Raw genomic sequence first — 17,769 nt, 5'->3', positions numbered from 1 at the left:
CATTTTAGTAAAAGAAGTATATTTTCTGAAACAAACAAAATTTAACAATAAGAGTAGCATTGTTTTTTATTTCTATAAATCTCCTTGATACCTGGTTTAAATAGAAGACAAGTGAATTCCTTTATCTTCTTTTTGTGGTGATACATGGCTTTGGTTGAATAAAGAAAACTTGGCCTCACACAGACATGTAGGAGATCCTCAAGCACCTCCTGAAAAGGGTCTCAGGGAGCCCCAAGGTTCTTGGACCACATTTTGGGAAAGGTAAAAGAAGAAGAAAAAGCATTGAGTTGGGAATTAGAAGAACTGGATTCTCATTCTGGCTCCACCATTTAACCAAAGCATAACTTCATTCAAGATACTTAATCTCAGTTTTCTCATCTACAGAATGGGTATATCAGTAATTCTTCCCCCAGAAGATTATGTCCTGAGGATTAAGTGAGATAATATATTTAAAATGCCTGGCATAGGGGCACCTGGGTGGCTCAGTGGGTTAAAGCCTCTGCCTTCAGCTCAGGTCATGATCCTTGGCTCCTGGGATCGAGCCGCATTAGGCTCCCTGCTTTCCCCTCCCCGCCTTTGCCTGCCTCTCTGCCTACTTGTGATCTCTGTCTGTCAAATAAATAAGTAAAATCTTAAAAATAAATAAATAAATAAAAGTGCCTGGCATAGAGATAGGACTGAACAAATACTAGTCTGTGTAGGAGGGCTATTTTAGTGCTTTGAGGTGAGAGTAACTGCTGAAGACGGGGCATCAGGGGCCTGGAGACAGGGCAGGGGTGGGGTCTTCAACAGAAAGAAGGATCTAAACAATCAGAAAGGCCAGGGAGGGCACAGGTCTTATACTCATCTTTTTTTTTTTTTTTTTTTTTTTTAAGATTTTATTTATTTGACAGAGTGAGAGAACACAAGCAGCAGGGAACAGCAGACGGAGAGGGGAAGCAGTCTCTCTGCTGAGTGGAGAGCCAGATGTGGGGCTTGATCCCAGGACCCTGGGATCATGATCTGGGCCAAAGGCAGATGCTTAACTGACTGAGCCACCCAGGCACCTTGGTTTTATACTCATTTTTAAAAATGTCTTCCCTATAATATAAACATGTTTATTACAGAAAATTTAGAAAATACCATTTTTCCCCACATATCAAAGTCATTCTGTATGTACAGTTTGTAATTTGTGTCAGAAGAGCATATCATTGAGCGCCCCTCCATGTTATTAAATTTTCTCTGGCTACATTGATTTTAATGGCTGCTTAAGATTTCATTGCATGGATGATTTATTTAACCATACCTCTATAGGATATCCAACTTGTTATTTTACATTCTTTGTAATCATTTAAAAAATGCTACACTAAGCATTTCTCTTAATTAATCTTTGTCCCAGTTCGTGAAGATTGTCTAGAATAGCTTTCTGGAAGGAAAATTATAGATAATATGCCTTAAGGTTAAGATCAAAGGCTCCAGAGTCAGTTGACCTAAGTTTGCATCCCATCTAAACCCCTTCTTAGGGGGCAACTCACTTTATCTTTTTAAGACCAAGAGAATAATACCTCCTATCTCACAGAGTTCTTGCAAATGTAGAGTGCTTTTCTTTCTTTCTTTTTTTTTAAAGATTTTTATTTATTTATTTGACAGAGAGAAAGATCACAAGTAGGCAGAGAGGCAGGCAGAGAGAGAGGAGGAAGCAGGCTCCCTGCTGAGCAGAGAGCCTGATGATCCCAGGACCCTGGGATCATGACCTGAGCTGCAGGCACAGGCTTTAACCCACGAGCCACCCAGGCATCCCAGTAGAGTGCTTTTCATAGAACCTGTCACAAAATAAGGGCTCAGTATGTTAGCTGGTTTTATTATTACAAATCAAATCATATATCTCATTACAAACATGTATACACATATAACTGGCCTGTTTCTGGGCTACTGGTTTAGCTCTTTTAGTCTCCCTATTCTTAAACCAACTGCACATTGTAGCCCTTTATTTATCTACTGCTTATTTCATAAAGGGTTTAAAGTAAAGGGCTTAAAGTATAGAGTCAGTTCCTTCTCCTTTCTCCTCCTTTTTTGAATTTTCTTTGCTTTTCTTGTCTGATTTTTATTACAAATGAACAGTAGAATCATTTTATCAAGTAACAAAAGATTCCATTAGAGTTGTGATTGGATGTTGTAAAAGTGAGAAATTAATTTGGTAAGAACTGACATCTTTATAAGATTTTTTTTTAAAGAACATGGCTTGTCTCTCCATTTTATTTCTGTCTTTCAGTTTTTCTCTCAGCAAAAGTTTGTAATTTTCTTTACATAGGTTCTTCACATTTTTCAGGAAGGTTCTAGCTAAGTATTTTATAGCAGTGTTCTTGTTATTGTAGTGAATGAGGAAAAAACTAATCATAGTATTGAAGGCTTATTATGTGCAGGGTAGGTTCTCAATGCTTTAGTATTTGTAACTAATTTAAACTTAACTAATCCTGGAGTGCCTGGATGGCTCATTTGTTGAGCACCTGCTTTTGGGTCAGGTCATGATCCCAAGAGTCCTGGGATCCAGCCCCTCATCAGGCTCCCTGCTCGGCTTGCTTCTCCCTCTCCCACTCCCCCACTTGTGTTCCCTCTCTCACTGTCTCTCTCTCTGGCAAATAAAGAAATAAAATCTTTTTTTAAAAAAACAACCCTTGGGGCGCCTGGGTGGCTCAGTGGGTTAAGCCACTGCCTTCGGCTCAGGTCATGATCTCAGGGTCCTGGGATCGAGTCCCACGTCGGGCTCTCTGCTCAGCGGGGAGCCTGCTTCCCTCTCTCTCTCTCTCTGCCTGCCTCTCTGTCTACTTGTGATTTCTCTCTGTCAAATAAATAAATAAAATCTTAAAAAAATAAAAATAAATTAAAAAACAACCCTAGGGGCGCCTGGGTGGCTCAGTGGGTTAAAGCCTCTGCCTTCGGCTCAGGTGATAATCTCAGGGTCCTGGAATGGAGCCCCACATCAGGCTCTCTGCTTAGCAGGGAGCCTGCTTCTTCCTCTCTCTCTGCCTGCCTCTCTGCCTACTTGTGATCTCTGTCTGTCAAATAAATAAATAAAAATCTTAAAAAAAAACAACAATGAAACTGTATGACTTATAATAAAAAAGAAAAAACAAACCCAAAACTTAACTAATCCTCTTAACAGCTTTATGAGATAAGTACTATTATTTACATTCCCATTTTATGGACGAGGAAACCGAGGCCAGAGAGGTTATGGTCATGTAGTTAGTAAGTGGATGAACAGAGCTTTAACCATCTGGCTCCATAGTCCATTACCTTGACTATCATGTTATTGGGATATTTTTATTAATTATGTCTTCTGACTGGTGATTCTCAGCATTTGAAAGGCTACAGATTTGTATTTGTCTTGTATCAAGTGACTTTTCTGAATTCTGTTATTAATTCTCATTTTAAAATTGATTCTCATGGATTCTCTATGTATACAATCATATCATCTGCAAAGTGATAAATTTGTATCTCTTTCCAAAAGTTATAACCCTTTCTTAAAATTTCCAGGTTCTTCACAATAATACTAAATGACATAGTGATGAGACTAGACATTCTTGTTTTTACATACATTGTTGACTTCATATATATATATATATATATATACACACACATATGCATTTATATATGAAGAATATTAAGACTATTAGGAGTATTTACAGCAAATGGAATTGATTTGCCATGTTCTGTTTGGTGAGTCTTAAAAATGATCAGATGTTTTTCTTTTTCTTTTCTTTTTTTTTTTTAAATGACTTCCTGTTCTTAGTTTTCTGGGTTTTTGTTTTGTTTTGTTTTTTAAGATTTTATTTATTTGACAGACAGAGATCACAAATAGGCAGAGAGGCAGGCAGAGAGAGAGAGGAGGAAGCAGGCTCTCTGCTGAGCAGAGAACCTGATGTGGGGCTCCATCCCAGGACTCTGGGATCATGATCTGAGCCGAAGGCAGAGGCTTTAACCCACTGAGCCACCCAGGGTCCCTTGTTTGGTTTATTTTTGATCTTTTATTTAAATAAATTTCTTCAGACCTAATCTTAAGTTCCAACATTAAACCCTAATTGGTTGTGGTATGTAATTATTATATTAATATACTGCTGTCTTTTATGTGTTAAACTTAAATATTTTAGGATTTTTACATATATATTCATAAGTGAGATTGGTCTATAGGGTTTTTTTGGGGCAGGGTGCTTCTTCTGACAGGTTTTGCTATTCGGTATGTTCTGGCTTTGTAAACAAATCGGGTAATTTTCCATCTTTTCCTGTGTTCCAGAACAGTTTCTGCTTTCTATTCATTTTGACAGATAAACACTGTATAATAGAGCTGACAAGGAAGAGAATGCAAATCGGCACAGATTATTTTGCCTCAGTAACTCTGCCACTTTGGTAGCTGCAGGACAGCCTTGATTGTACAGAAGCAATTTGGAGCAGTAGGAGGGTCAAACGGGCCATTATTTTGGTGTTGAAGAGTTTAGCTGGCTGGGCAGGCACAGAGGTGAGTGAAGGGGTGCTGGGGAGGGAGGTAAGTGTTGAGGGAGGAGCTGAGCATGAAAGGAGTGTTTACAATGGGCTGGAGGTGTTTAAACAAGGTCACAAAAACAGGATCAGGTAAAAGAACTGGGCCTGGAGGTGAGGAATGTGAGGGGAAGGGGCTGGAGGGGCATGGGGAGAATTCTCAGCGAGAGGATACTCTTTCCATTCCAGAAAAGTTTCCAAGGTTCTGCCTGTTGGTCACTGGCTCCTGTTGAAGAAAGTAACATTATTTCTCAAATACCCAGGGTATTCCCTCTGACCTACCATCTCCCTACCTTTTCATCTCAGTAAAGGCTTGCATCCAGTAGGCGTTCCAGTCAGTGACTTACATGCTTCTGAGCACAAGAGTTCAGCATGGAGGGCAGGGCAGAGGGAGGCTGAACAGAAAACAGACTTCTTCACCAACTCTGACTTTCCCAGGTGCTTTATTTATTTCTTTTTCACTCCTTCGCTTCTGCTTCTCTCTGGCTCATATAGGCAGACTCATAGTACCTGCTGTTTCTAGAAGTCACAGGAAAGTGCTGTCGGAAAGGCGGGGAGCAATGCAATATGGAATTACTGGGAACTGTTGAGCATCATGCTTGCCCTAGACCTGGGGCCATTTTGAATGAAAAAAAAAAAAAAAGAAAGAAAGAAAAAAAAAGACATCACAGACAAATGAAATTTAGCCCATTGTGAAGTTATTTTAAGGCCAGCCAGACATTCCAGGCTCTTTTTGCACAAGTTCTTTCGAAAATTATTTTAACCAATGGCAAAACTTACATTACTGTTTCATAGATATTCCTCCCTCACTCTTACCCATGGATGGGTTAGTTAACAGCCAACAGAGCAGCCACCAGCTTGACATCAGGAGGAAGATGCCAGGAGCACAGATGGTCCACAGCCCAGATAATTAGCTTCTGAAGAAGAAACAACATCTAATAAGTCTTCTCTGAATGTAGAGTTTGGTTGGGCACAGCTGGGGCACAGAACAAGCAGGCCTCCTCCAATCTCTCTTTTACCTCTTACAGTGTTGGTAAAGCACTCACCCACTTCCTTTGGACAGCCACCTACTCATAAGACCTGCAGGGAAGAATTCCAAATAAATATTGTTGACACTCCGCCCTAAAGGAGGGCCAGCATAACTCCCTACCCCTTAAGTATGGGATGCACATGGTGACTTCCTTCCAATGAGCATAGGATGAAAGGGGCTGGGGAGAGTGTAATTTTACAGTAGAGGAACCTGATAAACACTACTTTTGCCAGGTGATAAAGGTCAACATCAATAGTCATAAATGATGTTGATAGTACCTACTATTGACATGACAGTATGAAAATGACACTTTATCTCTGTGATCTTCCTCCCCAAACCCATAATCCCAGTGTCATCCTGAGAAAACAATCAGACAGATTCCAATAGAGGGGTATTCCATACTATGCCTGACCAGTATTTCTCAAAACTATCAAGGCCATCAAAAACGAGGAACAACTGAGAAACTTGACACAGCCCAGAGGAGCCGAGGAGACATTAGGTAAACACTAAGGAAATCTGTATAAACTATGGACTTTAGCTATTAAAAATGTATCAGCATTGGTCCATGAGTTGTAATAAATGTACCATATATGTTAAGATGTTAGTAATAGAGAAACCTGTGGGGAGGCATATGGGAACTCCCTGCACTGTCTGGGCAACTTTTGGGTAAATCTAAAACTGTTTTCAGAAATAAAGCCTGGGTGGCTCAGTGAATTAAGCCTCTGCCTTCAGGCCAGGTCATGATCTCAGAGTCCTGGGATTGACCCCCATATCTAGCTCTCTGTTCCGCAGGGAGCCTGCTTCCCCCTCTCTCTCTGCTTGCTGCTCTGCCTACTTGTGATCTCTCACTTCTGTCAAGTAAATAAATAAAAATCTTAAAAAAAAAAAAAAAGAAAGAAAGAAACCCTGGGTGGCTCAGTCAGTTGGATGTCTGCCTTTGGATCAGGTCATGATCCCAGGGGATCAGGTCATGATCCCAAGGTCCTGGGATCCAGTCCTGCATCTACATGGGCAATGGGCTCCTTGCTCAGTGGGGAGCCTTCCTCTCCCCCTGCCTGACACTCCTCCTGCTTGTGCTCTCTCTTTGACAAAGGAATAAATAACATCATTTTAAAAATAAAGCCTAGTAGTAGTTGTTGTTGTAGCAGCTTTAGTAGTAGTATCTGCAAGAACCAAATGAGGACTAAGATGAGACAAAAGCACTTCCAACCCCTCTAGGCTTCATAGATATTTTCTTAACTTGTTTGGCTTTTAGAATTTCATCCTTCTGGAGCACTTACATTGCACCCATGGCTCTTCAGAGCTTATCCTATCCACACCCTTACCATGTGTCCAAGGACTTTGTCCCAGACGAGCCAGGATGATCTCATTCAGTCTGGTGGCTTCTGTCACTACCTCTCTTCTGGCCATTTCCAAATCTTGTCTGGTTCACCTCACTGTTCATCCAACTCTCTATTACACAGCGCCCCCTAGGCGTCCAATTAATTCAGCTTTCCAAACCCGACTCTGACTGTCCCTAAACCCACTTCTTTCTTGTTTCACTCAGAGAGAGGCCAGAACCCAGATTCCTCTTTCTTAAGGCTCCTAGCCAGGGAGTTCCGAAGTTCTGTCAACGCCTCCTTCTTCGGGCCTTTTGTACTGTGCTCTCCTTTCCATCTCCGCTGCCAGGCCCTCAACACCTCTGGGCTCCCTGCCTTAGGGTATCCCCTTTCTCTTCCCTGTGTCTTTCCTTGCTTCATTCCTCTCCTTCCATTCTGTCCCTCTAACAAGAATGAAGATATTTTCCCAGGCCTCCGCTAGGCAGTTCATGACTCCTCTCCGTTGTGATGCTTCACTGTGAAGGAGTGCGTGCGTGCGTGTGCGTGTGTGCTTACCTTTTGTGTTTTGAGATTTAGAATCATGGAGAATTAGTGGCTGAATTGCCACAATCTATTTGTAACTATACTAAGGCCCTACAATGCCATTTTAAGAGCACCCGCCATTACCCCAATTTTCTCAAGGTTAGATGGACCCAAGCAGTGGCACAAGACCAACTCTGAATTAACGGAAAAAAGCTGATATAGATGGCTGCAGAACTCAATCAAATTAAGACCTGAAAAACGAAAGCATGAAGAACAAGAAAACTTCAGAGAGCGTTAAGGAAAGGAAGACTTAAAAAAGATGCTGCTCAATAAAGGAACTTTTGTCCCACCGAGCCAGCCAGGAGTCGAACCTGGAATCTTCTGATCCGTAGTCAGACGCGTTATCCATTGCGCCACTGGCCCTGAGACAATTACGGCTTTCTCCGTGATGTTACTTCAATCCGTGATGTTACTTCAAGCTTTTACTGCAGGGTTTCATGGGACGTGTAGTCCCTCAACAGAGGTCCATGAATTCACGAAGCATTATGGGAGATTGAAGTTCGTCGAGAATCAGACCCTAAGATTGGTGGATCTTTCGGAGCCACGTCGTACGTCACTGTGCAGCCCGCGGATTGGCGGGAAGAACCCCTACGCCTCCAGCTCTGAAGCCCTAGAAGACGCTCTGGTTGTTAGGGCGACTTATCCCGCCTTCCGGGGGCTTTTTTCTGGCTTTGTGATTGGCTGCTAATAGCAAGGAATCCCGGCGTGGACAGCGCGAGGGAAAAGATGGCGGCGATGGCGGTCGGAGGTGCTGGTGGGAGCCGCGTGTCCAGCGGGCGGGACCTGAACTGCGTCCCCGAAATAGCTGACACTTTGGGGGCTGTGGCCAAGCAGGGGTGAGGGCCCAGACCTCCGCAAGCGGAATGCGGGCTCCGAACTCGGGGTCGAAGAGGGTCAGACTAGTCATCCTCAAGAGGCAGGGGTTAGGGGGTCGGAGTGGGTAAGATTAGGGCGGGAGAAACCATTACTCCTTGGGGGAGGATCGAGAAGCCTTAGAGCCTGGAGTGTGGGAAAAAAAGAAAAACAAAAACCAACCAAACAAAAACTTGCTGGGGCATATGGTCACTGAGCCCCAAAGTCAGGGGAGTTGTCAGGTAAACTCAAAAAGGGGACTACAGACCGCCAGGGCCCCGGAGAGCGGGATTATAGTCTCCGAGTCGGGGGAGTGTTAGAGGGTTAGGAAGAGAAGAGATAAACCTTGAGGGGGAAGGCATGGGCGGTACTGGGGCAAATCTGGATGTGACAGTCTTGGAAAACCCAAGACAGCAGAGTAGAAAATCCACTTGGCGTGGCTTTTATCTTTTCTCCTTTTCCATGCCTATGTTGTGGGAAGAAAGTGAGGCACAGTGCAGCGGAAGTGATAGGCACCAAGGTGGGCTGAATTTAGTAGTCCAGTCGGGTGACTGATGGTGGCTAAAAGGGTTGTGCAGAATTGAGATAGCCTAATCCAGTTGCTTGGATTTTTTGGGCACTGCTACTCTCTTTACATGACGATTCTGGGTCTGTCGCGGTTGTAGGTTTGATTTCCTCTGCATGCCTGTCTTCCACCCGCGTTTCAAGAGGGAGTTCACTCAGGAACCTGCTAAGAATCGGCCGGGCCCCCAGACACGATCAGACCTACTGCTGTCAGGAAGGGGTAGGGACCATCCCATATGCCCCTTAATTATTAGAGGCAGTAACAACTGCTCTAACAGTGCCCTTATTCTCCTCCTTTCCTGACTTGGACATATTGATTAGTTCTGGGACATAGATAACTTGTTTTCTTCTTGCTTATCTGCTTAAAAAGCCTTAGTTTATTCTGCATCAGGCTATCCCACATCTCTGATAGAAAAAGTCTTTGTCTTTCAACTCTACTCTCTCTATTTCCTGTTAAGAAATAGAAATTGAGCAAGTGCTGAACCTCATTTAGTCTTTGTCTTTCTTGGATGGGGGGAGTGCAGACTGGAATACGCTAATTGTGGGAAAGCTTTCCCCATGGATTCGGCCAGACTCAAAAGTGGAGAAGATTCGCAGGAACTCTGAGGCGGTAAGACTGTTTGACCTCTCCACTGGATCTTTTCTAGATATCAAGTTCTTAACCCGGCTGGGTGCAGAGAGCCTTTTTTTTCCTCCCACAACTTAGTAATACTATCTAATATAATGCATTCAAAGTTATTTGGGTTGCTAGCTCTTAACCTTTTCCTCTTGTTCTCCATTCCAGGCCATGTTACAGGAGCTGAATTTTGGGGCATATTTGGGCCTTCCAGCTTTCCTGCTGCCCCTAAATCAGGAAGATAACACAAACTTGGCCAGGGTTTTGACCAACCACATCCATACTGGCCATCACTCATCCATGGTATGGCTGAGAACCTCATTTCCTGCTGCATATTATGGTAGTCAGGCTGTGCTACGTACCTTCTTGTTCCTAGCCATTCAGTAAAGGGTACATTTGGCAGAACTGAAATGTCAGTACTGCCTACCACCATCTAAAAGTAGTAAGCAGAGGGATAGAAAACATACAGAATGTGCAATTATTTCTAGAAACTTATAGTTGCAATTAAGAACAGGACAGATATTTACATAAGGATATATACAAGGTATGAGTATGGGTACATATAATCACAAGTTGGGAAAAACATATAAAAGGATTAACTTGAGATCTGGATCAAGATAATTGAAGGAAGCATTCTGGACCCCATGAATTCAAAATGGAGATCTAAGGGTACTTAGAACTAAGGGTATTTGTTCATGTGCAGTTCTGGATGCGGGTACCCTTGGTGGCTCCAGAGGACCTGAGAGATGATATCATTGAGAATGCACCGAGTACACATACAGAGGAATATAGTGGAGAGGAGAAGACATGGATGTGGTATGTCTCCTTTTGCTGCTGTACCAGGGCAGAGGGGAGGGGGAGGGGAAGTACAGGGTAGAGCCTGTAGGGTAGTCTCCTCCAGCTATGGTGATTAGTGGGCCATATATATTTGACTGTATTTTTGTGTACTTGACCCTGGACAGGTGGCACAACTTCCGGACCTTGTGTGACTATAGCAAAAGGATTGCGGTGGGTAAGTCTACCAGGGTCTTGGGTAGGTTTCCCTTCTCTGACCTCCTGTGAATAAGAATCAGGAGTTTCAGAGGTGCCAAGTGGAGTGTGTGCATTTTTGATAGCTGTGTACTTCTGGTGACTTTACAGTTTGAAATACTGCTTTTTATCAATTTTTATAAAAAATGCAGAATTTTGTTTTACTCTTTTTTAAAGTTATATTGTTAGCACACAGAACACTTCATTGTTGTTTTGGAGGAAGGGCATATGTCACTAATAGAATATCTCCAAAGCTAGATTAATACTGGGGGAGTGGCATGGGGAGGGGGAACACCTTCCCTTTTAGTTTTGAGAAGCTTTCTCTTGGTTCCCAGGAGAAGGGATTCCTTTTTTTTTTTTTTTAGGATTTTATTTATTTTTTGACAGAGACATAGTGAGAGAGGGAACACAAGCTGGGGAGTGGGAGAGGGAGAACAGGCTTCCCATGAAGCACGGAGCCCAAGGCAGGACTCGATCCCAGGACCCTGGGATCATGAGCCGAAGGCAGACGCTTAACATGCCACCAGGTGCCCCAGAGGAGGGATTACTTGATGTTGATACACATTAGCCACCTTGGCACAGATGCCTTGTGGTGGGGAAAAACTAAAGTTTATTTTTTACATCCTCTTTTCCCCTCTATGCCTTCAATATAGACTTGACTCCCTTAACCCAGGGACCTGTTGGAACCTGACCCCAAAACATTATTCCTAGTATGTCAAACAATATGGACATTGGATTGTCACCACGGAGGTGGCATCCCTCAAAAGAGTTCCTCTTTTAGCTTGTGGATCTTCAGATTGAAAATTCTGCCATTTTCATTTAATTTCTTGAAAGTCAGGGTCCGCTTTGAAAAGTTGTGAAACAACATGCTAAATGTGAACCGTCAACCCACACTCTAAACTTTCCCTGTTCAGAGCATCACATCTTTGGGTTTTACTGTAGCTCTCTGATTTTGGTAGCACTGAGGAAGAGAGTTTGAAAGTAGTTGTATACTGTTGAGGATTGTCTGCCCATGTCCTGCCTGAAATAACCATGATTGTTCATGAAAAGTATCTTTAGTGAAGCTGGATACAGTTAAAAAAAAAAATCAGGAGTTTCATGTATACTTGGCTGCTGGGCAGTTTTGCTACTCTGCCTCAGTCTGCCTTGCTCTTAGGTAGTCAACAAATCTTGCAGAAAAAAGCACAAAGGAAAGCTGTCTTGCCTAGCAGTTGGTAAGTGGTCTTTATCTTTTCATAGCTCTTGAAATTGGGGCTGACCTCCCATCTAATCATGTCATTGATCGTTGGCTTGGGGAGCCCATCAAAGCAGCTATTCTCCCCACCAGCATTTTCCTGACCAATAAGAAGGGATTTCCTGTTCTTTCTAAGATGCACCAGAGGCTGATCTTCCGGCTCCTCAAGGTGGGTGGTAAAAGGGTTTCAGAGGTACTCTAGCTAATCCTCTTGCCTTACTCATATGTATGTGATGTTTTTTTCCCGGTGGGACTGATTGTCTTCCTCTCTGGTTTCTGGAGAGCAATTTCAGCAAAGTTGGAGGTCTTGAGAACAAAGAGGCAAATGGCAGTAGGAGTCCCAGAAACATTTCAAAAGGAACTAGATCTCATGAGAACTTTATAGAGGGTTTCATTTAAGATGTTACAGCGAGGATTCACAGGGCTATTTGAGCCATGATGATGCTTACATGACATAGGAGGGACATAGAAGGGCTTTATGAGTTTACTGAAGCCTCATGCTGTTTTGTTGATACCTGGAGGGATTTGTTGAACTGGAAGACTGCCGGTCCAGGCCTTATACTAGGGTTCTCTGGCCATAACCCATAACAGTATCCCAGAAGGTTGGTTCGAGGACTGTGTCTGATTGTCTGCCCTCTCTCACAGCTGGAAGTGCAGTTCATCATCACAGGCACCAATCACCACTCAGAGAAGGAGTTCTGCTCTTACCTCCAGTACCTGGAATACTTGAGTCAGAACCGCCCTCCACCCAATGCCTATGAACTCTTTGCCAAGGGCTATGAAGACTATCTGCAGTCCCCACTCCAGGTGAGTCTGGAGTGCGCTGAGAGGAAAGAGCCATGGGGAAAATGTATCTGGCAGTAGGTGCCCTAAAATCCTACCAAAGCTCAGGAGGCGTGAAAGTTTTTGGTGTTCTGGCACAGTGTCCCTGCCAGAAGCGGGCTGCCTCACGTTGCCTTTTTCCTCTCATTCATCAGCCACTGATGGACAATCTGGAATCTCAGACATATGAAGTGTTTGAAAAGGACCCCATCAAATACTCTCAGTATCAGCAGGTATAGTTTGGGTCCGGGTCAAGTATAGGGCTGGGTTGACCTGGGTGAAGATGGGATTATAGTCATGAATTCTTCTCTCCCTCCTTGCCCAGGCCATCTATAAATGTCTGTTAGATCGAGTGCCAGATGAAGAGAAGGATACCAATGTCCAGTGAGTGCTTCTCCCCATAATCCCAAAGATTTGCATACCTACTTCTTCATCTGCCAAGTCAGTTTGACCCTTCCCCTTTCTTAGGGTGCTAATGGTGCTGGGAGCAGGCCGGGGTCCGCTGGTGAACGCTTCCCTGCGGGCAGCCAAGCAGGCTGACCGGCGGATAAAGCTGTACGCTGTGGAGAAGAACCCAAATGCCGTGGTGACGTAAGTAGCGACCTCCTTGCTGGGAAGTTTGTGTGCCAGTTTTTCTTTTCAGAGTCCTCACTCGCATTATCTTTATCTTAGGCTAGAGAACTGGCAGTTTGAAGAATGGGGAAGCCAGGTGACAGTAGTTTCATCAGACATGCGGGAATGGGTGGCTCCAGAGAAAGCAGACATCATCGTCAGTGAGCTTCTAGGCTCCTTCGCTGACAATGAACTGTCACCTGAGTGCCTAGATGGAGCCCAACACTTCCTAAAAGGTGCCTCCAGGCTGAGATGTACTGAGTAGGGAGAATGGATTATCAGCTAGGAAGGCTGTGGCAGGTTGTGGAGGGGGAGTGTGTGTGTGGGGGGTGGTATAGGGCAGCAGCCACAGAGGAGGTTACAAGGTTTAGGGGAGGGGCGCCTGGGTGGCTCAGTGGGTTAAAGCCTCTGCCTTCGGCTCATGTCATGATCTCAGGGTCCTGGGATTGAGCCCTGCATCGGGCTCTCTGCTCAGTGGGGAACCTGCTTCCTCCTCTCTCTCTGCCTGCCTCTCCGCCTATTTGTAATCTCTGTCTATCAAATATATAAACAAAATCTTTAAATAAATAAATAGATAAATTAAAAAAAAAAAAAAGGTTTAAGGGAAGGTGGGTTGGATGTGGGTCAGTGCCCTTAGCAAATAGAGCAATCTTTCTGAACCTCAGCAATACCTCCCAGTACTGACATGAAATGTACCTTGGGCTTAGCTTTCATACAGATCTCAAGGACTTTTATTGACTCACAGAAGAACCACTAGATTAGAATATCTTGAGTTCTGGGGCGCCTGGGTGGCTCAGTGGGTTAAGCCGCTGCCTTCGGCTCAGGTCATGATCTCAGGATCCTGGGATCGAGTCCCGCATCGGGATCTCTGCTCAGCGGGGAGCCTGCTTCCCTCTCTCTCTCTCTGCCTGCCTATCTGTCTACTGTGAACTCTCTCTGTCAAATAAATAAATAAAATCTTAAAAAAAAAAAAAAAAAAGAATATCTTGAGTTCTTACCTAGAAGTAGCATCTCTTAAGACAGGAGTTGGGGAGTAGGTTGGCCTGGGAATGTGATGACATGGAGCCGCCTGGGTCTGTTTTGTTTTTTGTTTTGTTTTTTTAAATTTTAAGTAGGCCCCAGTGCGGGGCTTGAACTCAGGACCCTGAGATCAAGGTGCTTTTGGCCAGTTTTGATGTGGGAGGTTTGAACTTTCAGTCGGACACCATTTTCATCCCTTGGGAACTTATATGACCCTCCTGCTCTGCAGATGATGGTGTGAGCATCCCTGGGGAGTACACCTCCTTTCTGGCTCCCATCTCCTCCTCCAAGCTGTACAATGAGGTCCGAGCCTGTCGGGAAAAGGACCGAGACCCTGAGGTAAAAAGCCACTCTCTTCTGGAGAGCTCTATTTTCTTTAGTCCTCTTTTTTTTTTTTTTTTCCCTATATTAACATCAACTATTTTCTTCCACTGGAGAAGGTGAAGAGGTGAAGGAGATGGGGATGTGGGAGAGTGGTTGAAGTGAAAATGTTTTTATCTTTTTCTGTGTCTGGGAGGCTCAGGCTTCTTTACCTGGGAGAGTGGTGTGTTTTGCCTATCTGCTCTACCTCTTGCTTGGTCTCTTGGGATAGGCCCAATTTGAGATGCCTTACGTGGTGCGGCTACACAACTTCCACCAGCTGTCTGCGCCCCAGCCCTGTTTCACCTTCAGCCATCCCAACAGAGGTGGGTTCCTTTGTGACTGTCCTCTGACTGAATGGGTAAGAGCTTACCTTCTGGTTTCTTGCTATCCCAGATCTGCTCTCTCTAAGCTTCCCTTGTTCTTGATATTAGTTTACCAAGTTATCTAGAACTTCTGGTTCCTTGTCATCCACACAACTCTTCCCTAACAGATCCCATGATTGACAACAACCGCTACTGCACCTTGGAGTTTCCCGTGGAGGTGAACACAGTACTTCATGGTTTTGCAGGCTACTTTGAGACTGTGCTTTATCAGGACATCACCCTGAGTGAGTGTCTGGGGTAGTGGGTGTCAGGGTAGAAGTATGTTACCTGGGCAGCTTATGTACATGCTTCACTTAGAGTCACAGGGAGCCCAGGACATCTGTGCATGTGGGTCTTTGATTACTTATTTTTCTGTTCACAAAAGACATTCCCCTCAATCCAGGCAAAAAGGAGACTCACAGAGACCACAATTTTTTCATTTCTTTTTCACATAGGTATCCGTCCAGAGACTCACTCTCCTGGGATGTTCTCATGGTTTCCCATCCTTTTCCCCATTAAGGTAGGAATCACCTTCTACACTCAGTGGGTTAAGGAAGTAACTTTTGCCATTGGTATTCTGCCCCTTCCCTACTCTCAGAATGATGCTTGACTGTGACCCATGTTCTGCTGCTCCCACATGCTCCTGGAGCCCTGTTGTAGGTCTTGAGATATCTTCAGTGCCTTCTGCTTGGCTTCCCCACATCTCCTCTGTCTACTCTTCTGTCTAGTCTCTACCTTAAGCAAGAATCATCTTTTTAAAAACCCAAATCTGATCATGTCTCTGTCCTGCTTAAAACCCTTCAACAACTTCAGGCTGCCTGGGTGGTGCAGTTAAGTGTCTGACTCTTGCTTTCGGCTCAGGTTGTGATTTTGGGGTCCTGAGGTTGAGCCCATCATGGGTGTTGGGCTCCACGCTAAGCATGGATTCTACTTGGGATTCTTTCTCCCTCTTCCTACCCCTCTGCTTGTGCACACAAGCTCTCTTTCTCTCAAATAAATACATCTTAAAAAAACAAAAACAAAAACAAAACCCAACCCTTCAATGACTTCCTACTGCCCTCAGGATAAAGATTTAACATTGTAAGACTTGGTGTGATCTAGTTTTAGGTGGTTTTTTCAGCTGCCGTCCCCTTGATTATATTGCCGTCAGCCCTATGGATCTTTTTTTTTAACTGAAATATAATTAACAGGATTACATTAGTTTCAGATGTACAACATAATGATTCAACAAATCTGTACATTACTCAGTGCTCGTCATGATTCTAGTACCCTTTTTTCCTGCTTCAGGCATTCACACCTTTCTTCTTTCTGGAAAGTTCTTTGTTCACCTTTTCACCCAGCATACTTATCTTCCAGGTCTCCTTAAACATTCCTCTTGTCCAATAACTTTTCGGGACCACTGGGACTAGGTGCGCGCTCCCTCTCCTAGGTGCTCTTATAGTGCATGTTCTCTGCCTGTTCACGGCACTCATCACACTTTCGATGATCTGTTCAGTATCTGATGGTTCAGTTCTGATTATTCATTCTGAAAGACTTCAAATAAACTAATGAGGGTTGGAATGTCACACTTTATCCTTTTCTTTCCATGCTCAGCTCAGCAGTACATTGCCACATAGAGTTCATCAGCTCTACTCTGAACCTCCCTGTCTTTCTTCTTGCAGCAGCCCATTACGGTACGTGAAGGCCAGACCATCTGCGTGCGTTTTTGGCGATGCAGCAATTCCAAGAAGGTGTGGTATGAGTGGGCTGTGACAGCACCAGTCTGTTCTGCTATTCACAATCCCACAGGCCGCTCATACACCATTGGCCTCTAGCCCTGCTGCAAGTGTTACAGAGCCTTGGAAGCAGCTTCAAGTTCTGCTCCTGTGGCACAGAAAGTACAGTACATCTGTCCATCAGAGTGGAGCATTTCAGTCGGCTTTCCTGCCTTCCATCAAGGCGGGCAAAGGATGAGAATTAATTGCAGGGCTCAAGCCACCAAGCTGAAGACTTCAAGCGAGGGTGGGAGGAATTAGTGCTGGATCTGAAGCTGTTCCAACAGGTGCTGCGCCTCAAGTGCTCCCTGTAATAGCCCTGAGAATATGCAGATTGAACACATTTTCAGCCCTTTCCCTGCCCATCTCTGTTCCTATTATGATGGTTTTGTGGGAGGAAATACAAATAAAGTGAAGTTACAGCTTTTCCCGCTCCAGCCCTGCTGCCCCGTGCCTCTGCTTTCCCATACCCTACTTAAACCTATGTGTTTTCAAATCTATGCCTTTATCCAAGACCCAAAGGGCCCTCACTTTGTTTCCTATTTAGGAAGTTTAATGATCACTCTTGGGACTCCTGGGTGTAGGTTTTTCTGACCAGCTGCAAAGAGGTCTTGTCCATTAAGATTGGTGATTAGGCTTTTCTCTGGGGAGAAGAGATTGCCCCAGTGGAGAAAGATGGGAGTAGTGAGTGAAGCCCACTCCCCTTCCACTTTGCTGAGCCACTGCACTGATAGCTAGCTCTTGAGAGGGAAGCTGGAAGCCATGCAGGTATCACCAGCAAGAAGCCACCTGTTTTGTTTGAATAAAGTCACATGGTTAGGGGCATCTGGGTGGCTCAGTGGGTTAAAGCCTCTGCCTTCGGCTCAGGTCATGATCTCAGGGTCCTGGGATTGAACCCCACATCAGGCTCTCTGCTCAGCAGGGAGCCTGCTTCCCTCTTCTCTGCCTGCCTCTCTGCCTACTTGCCTCTCTCGGTCAAATTTTAAAAAAGTCACATGGTTAGAGTTTGAAGTCATGAGTCCTATTTCTCCATTTTAACAGAGAAGGAATTTGAAACTGACACAAAGATGTCATGTTAGTATTCAGATGGAGACTGGA

The 17,769-nt window shown here is 44.3% G+C and overlaps 1 protein-coding gene, 1 long non-coding RNA gene and 1 other non-coding gene across 6 annotated transcripts; 1 reads left to right on the top strand and 2 right to left on the bottom strand.

The window, feature by feature from the left end:
• LOC101687704 lies at window positions 1-8,002 on the bottom strand. 2 transcript variants are annotated; one of them, XR_006602849.1, is made up of 5 exons: window positions 7,755-8,002; window positions 5,559-5,592; window positions 5,329-5,429; window positions 4,806-5,051; window positions 1-239 (listed from the first exon to the last, which is right to left on the bottom strand). It is a non-coding gene; the product is annotated as an uncharacterized LOC101687704 (long non-coding RNA). The 2 variants fall into 2 exon arrangements; XR_001179952.2 differs by lacking the exon at window positions 1-239 and having other exon boundaries at window positions 3,951-5,051.
• On the bottom strand, window positions 7,734-7,806 carry TRNAR-ACG. The gene has a single exon. It is a non-coding gene; the product is annotated as a tRNA-Arg (tRNA).
• Window positions 8,003-8,124: 122 nt separating the features above from the next.
• Window positions 8,125-17,108, top strand: PRMT5 (protein arginine methyltransferase 5). Of its 3 annotated transcripts, none has more exons than XM_004755350.3 (17): window positions 8,125-8,279; window positions 8,961-9,079; window positions 9,384-9,469; window positions 9,644-9,778; window positions 10,179-10,291; window positions 10,438-10,487; window positions 11,744-11,907; window positions 12,384-12,545; window positions 12,716-12,793; window positions 12,886-12,944; window positions 13,029-13,151; window positions 13,233-13,408; window positions 14,422-14,531; window positions 14,785-14,878; window positions 15,046-15,162; window positions 15,373-15,437; window positions 16,579-17,108. In XM_004755350.3, the coding sequence occupies exons 1-17, from the start codon at window positions 8,170-8,172 to the stop codon at window positions 16,729-16,731; spliced, it is 1,914 nt and encodes a 637-aa protein (XP_004755407.1). In that variant the 5' UTR covers window positions 8,125-8,169; the 3' UTR covers window positions 16,732-17,108. The 3 variants fall into 3 exon arrangements, with proteins under 3 accessions (XP_004755407.1, XP_004755409.1, XP_044923681.1); XM_045067746.1 differs by lacking the exon at window positions 8,125-8,279 and adding an exon at window positions 8,307-8,365; XM_004755352.2 differs by lacking the exon at window positions 8,961-9,079 and having other exon boundaries at window positions 8,151-8,279.
• The last annotated feature ends 661 nt before the right edge of the window (window positions 17,109-17,769 follow it).

The sequence above is a fragment of the Mustela putorius genome, unplaced genomic scaffold, assembly GCF_011764305.1.
Source record: "Mustela putorius furo isolate JIRA1106 unplaced genomic scaffold, ASM1176430v1.1 tig00003898_pilon_pilon_pilon, whole genome shotgun sequence".
NCBI lineage: Eukaryota > Metazoa > Chordata > Mammalia > Carnivora > Mustelidae > Mustela > Mustela putorius.
The sequence above is the reverse complement of the archived record's forward strand: the minus strand, read 5'-3'. Positions and strand labels throughout refer to the sequence as shown.